Below are 7,861 nucleotides of genomic sequence, written 5' to 3'. Positions count from 1 at the left end.
ACAGACAAAGACACTGAGACACAGAGATAAAAAGTGTAAGGTGTATATGTCAACGTAGATCAGCTGATTAAAAAAAATCAATAATAACATGTACTGATGCAGTTTCAAAGTGTATGGAGTATGAAAGACAGAATCGTCACTTGGGCCCTTTCTTAAACTGTGCAGTTTTCAGTTTCAGTTTAAACTGTGCACGAAATCCAACTTCCGGGCCGTTTATCAACAAGTACACATGTGTTTGTTATGCTGGGCCCGTTACAGTCAGAATTATGGCATTCGTTGTGAAAATTGGGAAGACTTTGAGAAACCATTGGAAGAAATCTACGTTCTTCACTCTTCTGAGTATATATGGAGTCAAATATGGCCACGACAGATATGAGTAAGAGGGAAAATACAAATGGTCGAGTGCTTTGACATGAGTGCCCTTCACTGTATCGTGTGTGGTTGAAGTCTTTGTAGAGTGGTGATGAACATGTATACATGTCTCTTTCGTGTATTGAATCAGAACCAGATTTGATTTATTTGTCCTAAAAACCCAGCAGGTTTGCATAACACAGTCACATCAAGTTTAATACATTCAGATGGCTGAGTAATTGTTCAACATTTGACTTCAGAAAGTGCAGTTATTCTTTTTTTCTGATTTTCTCATATTTCATTTGATTTACATAATTTGTATCTCAGACCTTGCGTGGTTTTTTTTTCTTTGTTTGTTTCTTTTTGTTGGTGTTTTATGTTGTTGTTTTATTTCTCTTTTTTTTTCTTTTTTTTCTGGATTGACTCCATGTCAACACTAAAAAAAAAAAATAAACTTCAGGTCTGACTGCAGCACTTGCAGTCATGTGCTCGACAGACTCAATGACTCACTGTGCTTAATGATTTCATGCCTTGTGTGTTTCTAACTTTGTTGTTGCTGTTGTGGGTGTGTTGTTTTGTTGTAAAGGAATCTACTATCAGTGTTATTAAATACTAGTATATACATATGTAATTTGGAATTCATGTATGATTAGGACAGCCAACACTTTGGTCATTGGTTCAATTACAACAAACATCACAGAACTTTACATGTTCCACTTATGTAAATAGGAAGAGTGTGTGTGTTTGTATGTGTGTGTTTACATGTTTGTGCATGTGTGTGTTTGTGTTTGATGTGCTGCATGTCACTATAGTATGTGTCAGTGGGATACATGTATGTTAATTGATTAACGCTAGTATCTATAGTAAAACTTATACAAGTTAAAGCATATAATCCAATCCAAGTAATTAATATTGTTCTTGGTTTTTTGTTTGTTTACTATTTCATTGTGTACTGTGTATTTGTCATATGCATACTTGCATACAGTCTAATCTCATAAATCATAGGTCTTTGATGTTAAAAAAGAAGCTTTTGTGGATTGTTCGATGATTAATTAAAACGGATCATTTTTATTATGATTTATACCTTACTTCATCATTTCATATTTTTAAAATTTGGTTTTAATTATTTTATTTTCAGGGAGCATCTTCTGAGAAGAATCTACTGTGCTGAAGCAAAGGTATTTGTTTTATGCAAAATAGCCATTTGAGGGATTTGGCATTGAACTACATCAGATTGCTTATTAATCTATTCAAAAGCAACCTTAATAACAGAAATAAGATGGTGATGATTTAAAATGTGTTTGCATGACATGGGGTTTATGATATTCAATATAATACAAAGTTATTTCATGATAGATAGTTTGGTGTCATATACTGTACCATGTCAAACTGATGCAAACTAGGCCTATCGGTTAGCTACAGGCAACTTTTGTATGATGATATGAGTACTTACATAGCACCTGTCCTTGGCTGGAGACCTGTCACCAAGCGCATTACTTGCACAACAGGCTGCCTACCTGGGTAGAGCTGATTGACAGCTGCCATTTGGGCACTCATCATTCATTTCCTGTGTCATTCAGTCAGGTTTCAGTCACACACACACATGTATACATGCTCATGCAGACATGTAACATTTCATGTGTATGACAGTTTTGTTCATTTACCCCACCATTTACTTTAGGCAGCCATACTCCATTTCCGGGGGTGTGCATACTTGGTATGTTCTTGTTTCCATAACACATTGAACGCTGACATGGATTACAGGGTCTTGTGTGTATCTGATCTTCTGCTTGTGTATGTATACACATGAGGAAGTTCAGGCATTAATAGGTCTGCACATATTTATTTATATATATACATGTTGATCTGGGAGATCAGAAAAATCTCCACTCTTTACCTACCAGGCGCAGATACCGGGATTTTATCTCAGGACCCTCAGATTGAAAGTCCAATGCTTTAACCACTCTGCTATGGCACCCGTCATTGAGAATGAATGATAATAATGTTCTGTTTGCAATCAGCTGTGAAACATGACCTGCAATTGAAATGGACTAAGGAGGCCAGCTTAGAACAGTGCTGTTACTAAGATAGTAATTAGCATGTTAATATGAATTTGATATTAAGTGATTAATATTGTGATTACATTTAACACAGATCCATTTTTGATAATGTATGATACTTATAAATTGAAATTTGCACATGTTCATTGGCAAGTTGCTGCAAGTGTATATTATATGTGTCTGTGTGTTTGGAGTGTGTGTGTATGCAAGTGTCGCATGTATGTGTGTGTGTCTGTGTCTGTGTGTGTATGTCTGATTTTTATTATATGTGTGTGTTTGCGCATTTTATTCTCAATTCCATATTCTGCAAATTTTGTGATCATAGTAGACAATACCTAGAGCTGTGTATTTTTTATTTTCTCTCATCAGAAATACGGGGAAGAGAAAATAACTCTGACTCAGCGACCACGGCGGGTGACTGTGTTTCTGAACCCTGCAGCCCAGGCAGGGTGAGTCATTCCATTCATTGAGTTTTTCATCAGACAGTACTTACTGAACACTGTAACTTTATTAAGAAGAATTCACCCAAGTACACAGGCCAAGAGAGAGACTCGGAGAAAGAGAGTGTGTGTTGAAGGGGGGTTTGGGTGGGTTGGGATGTTTGAGAGGTATTTGTGTGTGAGAGAGTGAAAGAATCAGCAGTGAAAAAAAACCCTTGTCTTTCTTGTACCTAGTGTTTCTACTTCTGTATACATCTTGTAAGGAAAGGTGTTTTGAAAGTCTTTGTTTCTTCACGTATAGAAGGCAAGATGCATTTACAAATATAATGCCTAAATCTTTGCTTTATTCACTATTAGTAGTATTCAGTGCTTCAAATCTTTTATTGAATTTATCCTTTCAATGTGCTGGATAAAGAAATATATGTTGTAAATATTTAGAAGAACAGAACCTTTGTTGTAAGGGAGAAAAAAATTTGCCCACAGATGCGTGTGTGTGCTTTCTCAGCTTCTGTGAACACTAATAACCAGTCTTACTCTTCGTCAGGAAATTTAGGCCACTTTCATAGAACAGCCTGAGTAAAAATGCAAGAGCTTTTCTTTAACTTTGCAGTTATAAAGTTTCAGTGCTGTTGATCATTGATTGAAATCCTTTGGAAAAAAAAAAAGTTAAAAAAAGTTTACCAAGCCAGACATTTATCTCTTCAATGGCTGTGTGCAACACACACAGTTGGTGATGTTGTTAACTGTTCTCCAAATCACAGCAAATGTTTTCTCAATGTCTTTCATGCAAGCATGCTGCACATGCACACACACATGTATACAAACACATATATGCACTTGCATGCTCGCATGTATGCACAAAACCATATTTTCCTTGCTTGTAAAGTTGTATCTGTCTCTGTTTCTGCCTGCCTCTCCATCTGTCTCATACGTTTTTTTTCCTTTTAATCTATATTAGTAGTATACGTGGTTATGAGTCAACTTGCCTTGAAAGTCATAATTAAATTTATAATTATACTTTTTTGATATACAGATGACAATGTTTACAATACCAGAAATCAACATGTGTATACATCACTTCAAAAATAGAACAAACATGATGGCAGAGTCTTTTATGAAATATCAGTGCAACTATACCGTTAATCCAGTTTCTTTATTGATTCATTTTTGTTTTGTTTTTTTGTTTTTTTTTGTTTTTTTTGGTTATAGTTATAACCCATCTGACCACTCAGGCCCATATATCGTCTGTATGATTGATCATTGGTAAAATGCATGTGCAGGAAATCCCGAAAACTGTTTGAGAAGAATGCAGCACCAATTTTATACTTGGCAGGGATGGAGGTGAATGTTGTCAAGGTGAGGGGCAACTGTTGTGCTTTAGTTTTGCATTTTGTTTGCTTCACCTTGCACTTTTCGTGATCCACACAGAATTGACTGATTTTTGATGCCATGATTTCTGTCCCTTCTTCTTCTTCTTCTTCTTCTGCGTTCGTGGGCTTCAACTCCCACGTTCACTTGTATATACGCGAGTGGGCTTTTTACGTGTATGACCGTTTTTACCCCACCATGTAGGCAGCCATACTCCACTTTCGGGGGGGTGCATGCTGGGTATGTACTTGTTTCCATAACCCACCGAACGCTGACATGGATTACAGGATCTTTAACGTGCGTATTTGATCTTTTGCTTGCGTATACACATGAAGGGGGTTCAGGCACTAGCAGGTCTGCACATCTGTTGACCTGGGAGATCGGAAAAATCTCCACCCTTTACCCACCAGGCGCCGTCACCGAGATTCGAACCCGGGACCCTCAGATTTAAAGTCCAACGCTTTAACCATTCGGCTGTTGCGCCCGTCATCTCAACTTTTTTTAACCTGATACGAATTTTGATGACACTGATTTTGTTTTCTTATTGCTCTGGTATTGTTGTTATCGCTGTTTCTGCTATTGTTGGTTTTGTTTTGTCTTGTTTCCAGTTGCTTTTTGTAAAGTATTGTAAAGATGCACTGGAATCCTGATTCATTGTCATACTCGAGTTCAGTTCTGTTTCTCAACTACATTTGGACTAATCCATGCAGGCTGCACTACATCTGCTAAGCAGATGCCTGACCAGCAGTGTAACACGCTTAGGATTTGAGAAAAGAATGATAATAATGAATGATATACAAAAAATAAAAAGTAAATGAATAAATAAACAAATAAATGAATAGATACACAAATGAAGAAATGAATGAAGAAATACATCAATAGATAAAATTACCTGTTTTTTTTTTAAATTATAAATGATGGTATGGTTTATGAATTTTTTTAAAGTTTCACATTGAATGTATTGCTGACACTAACACACATTTTGTACACACAATCAGATACAAAAGTGCATATGCCTGCATACACACTACAGTGGCCAAGTGGTCCCTGACAAAGAAGCAAGTATTCACTTGTTCGAATCCTGCAGGAGTCAGGAATTTTTACTCCCCCTAGCCTTCACTAGTCCTTGAACAGCCCGTATTCCATGCAGAGAAATCTGCTGTGGCTGGAGTTTAATGCAGTTTACCTTGACACAAATACACAAGGTAGAATGCAGACATGGTTTTAATGCAGTTCACCTTGACACAAATACATAAGGTAGAATGCAGACATGAGCTTACACGCACACGCACATGCACACAAACACACACACACACACACACACACACACACACAGAGTTCACCTCAACACAAATATATTCGATAGAATGCAAACATGAGCTTGCACACAAACGCACACGCAAGCACACACACACTCATGTGCGCACGCGCACACACGCACACACACACACACACACACAGGCACACAACACACGTGCACACACACACACACACACACACACACACACACACGCAAACTTGCTGTTGTTTTTTTCTCATAGAAAGCTTTGGTGTATTTCGCAATCCCTTTTATTATTTCTTTGGTTGTTGGGGTTTTTTTTTCTTTTTGTAATTAAGATGTTTGAACCTAGCAAAAGTGAACATATTTGTTCTGTCATTCTGTGTGTGTGTGTGTGTGTTTGGTGTGTCATTTGTGTGTGTGTGTGTGCATGTATGAGAGTGTGTGTGATATGTCATGTGTGTGTGGTGTGTGTGTGTGTGTCTTTGTGTGTACGTGCCTTTGTGTCTGTGTGTGCAGACTGAGTATGAAGGGCAGGTGAAGAAGTTCATCAGTGTGTTGGAGAGCGGGGAGACGGACGCCATCATTGTTGCCGGGGGCGACGGTACACTGCTGGAGGTCAGTGTTCCTTGGGACAACATTGCCAACGTCAATAACACAGGACCACAGGAACATCGAAAATTTTTGTCTCTGTGGCTGCTTGCCTCTACACCCCATCTCCCTGTCAACAAACAGCTTCAGATCCGCTCATTTTCTGTGTTCCCATATTCAAACACTTCACTATCGACCCCTCTTTTTCCCTCTGTGGCTGGGCCTTGCTCTTGGAATGAGCCCCCTCTTTGGTTTCATCAAATCTTTTCTCTTAGTCTTTCAAAGTCTGGCCTTAAAAACCTACCTCTTAATAAAGTAGCCACACACACCTCCCTCGCCTGCCTCTTTCTGTTCTACTTTATCTCTGTCTGTCTCTTTACATGTATTTTTAAGTTTTGTTTTCCATCTCACTAAATAAGAGATGCATTCGTGTGAATGACTGGAGTATAAGTGCTTTGATTTGTCTCTGCACATGATTCAGCACTATATGAATACTTTTTGATATTAGTAGTAGTAGTAGCAGTAGTAGTGGTAGTATTGTTGCTGTTGTTATCATCAAAAACAAGAAATGGGTATTTGCTTTGTGTGTATGTATGTCTATATATATCTTTTTTTTTTTTAGAGGGACGTAACAATGTTCATTAGGGCATTTTATGATGCTCTGTTTGACTAATAATTATGGTGGGTGAAATAGCAGAATGGTTAAGTGCTGGACTTTCAGTCTCAGGGTCTTGATTTCAATCCCAGTATCAGCAGCTGGTGGATTAAGGGTGGACATTTTCTTGTCTCTCAGTTCAACATGTAGCCAGACCTGCTAGTGCCTTAAGTCCCCTTCATGTGTCCACACACGCGAAAAATGAAATACACATGTTAAAGATTCTGATCCGTATCAGTGTTCGATGGATGATGGACATGATATACCCAGCATTCACATCCCTGAAAAGAGTATGGCTGCATATATTATATGGCGGGGTATAAACAGTCACACACATAAAAGCCGGCTCGTAGATAAGATTAAAGATGGGAGATGCATCCCACAAAGTTGAAAAGAAAGAAAACAGATGATGATTGGAGATGTTGCACAGCAACTGTTAAACTGCAAAACTGACCCATCATGGAATCCCTATGCATATCTCAGTTAATAATTGTTTTGATATGTGTGTCTCAGTTAATGAATGATTTGGATTGTGTGTATATATGTCAGAATACAGTAGAGTAGAACACCAGAGTGTTCTTTTTTATGAATGTTTAATCTTTCATGTTATGTTCTGACACAAGAAGTGATTCATTCACCTGTCAAACTTTTTGCAGGCTGTTACTGGAATTCTGCGCAAAGACAACAAGGTAAGAAAGTTTATGTCATTTTGTGGATGTACACCAAACACACCATGCCATGCCATGCCATACCATATGGACCATACCATACCATGCAGTTACTGTGCCATACCATGCCAAATCATGCCATACCATACCATACCATATCATACCATAGTTTTGCATATCATACCATACCTTACTGTACCATACCTTACCATGCCTTACCATACGATAGCATTCACACCAAGACAGATGTGATCATAATTGTTTACATTCATTGATGTTGATAAGTGTGTGATGACTGTTTTGCCAGACATTCCACAACATCCCTGTGGGTGTGATACCAGTGGGGTACACCAACACCTTTGCTCGCCTCTTGTATGGGGTGGATAAAGGCCCGGTCAGGTATACAGTTTTTGTTGTTGTTATTTTTTTCTTTTTCTTTTTCTTTTTTT

The 7,861-nt window shown here is 38.0% G+C and overlaps 1 protein-coding gene across 1 annotated transcript in view; it reads left to right on the top strand.

Moving 5' to 3' along the window:
• The first annotated feature begins 214 nt into the window (after positions 1-214).
• Positions 215-7,861, top strand: part of LOC143283846 (acylglycerol kinase, mitochondrial-like) — a 28,724-nt gene continuing 21,077 nt past the window's right edge. The window contains exons 1-7 of the mRNA XM_076590222.1: positions 215-376; positions 1,490-1,529; positions 2,781-2,860; positions 4,132-4,207; positions 6,018-6,116; positions 7,401-7,433; positions 7,720-7,811. Of these exons, the coding sequence (XP_076446337.1) occupies positions 267-376; positions 1,490-1,529; positions 2,781-2,860; positions 4,132-4,207; positions 6,018-6,116; positions 7,401-7,433; positions 7,720-7,811 (530 nt within the window). The 5' untranslated portion in view covers positions 215-266. The remainder of the gene's footprint in view (positions 377-1,489; positions 1,530-2,780; positions 2,861-4,131; positions 4,208-6,017; positions 6,117-7,400; positions 7,434-7,719; positions 7,812-7,861) is intronic.

This window comes from Babylonia areolata, chromosome 7 (assembly GCF_041734735.1).
Source record: "Babylonia areolata isolate BAREFJ2019XMU chromosome 7, ASM4173473v1, whole genome shotgun sequence".
Taxonomy (NCBI): domain Eukaryota; kingdom Metazoa; phylum Mollusca; class Gastropoda; order Neogastropoda; family Buccinidae; genus Babylonia; species Babylonia areolata.
Note: the sequence above shows the minus strand (reverse complement) of the source record. Positions and strands in the feature narration are given on the sequence as shown.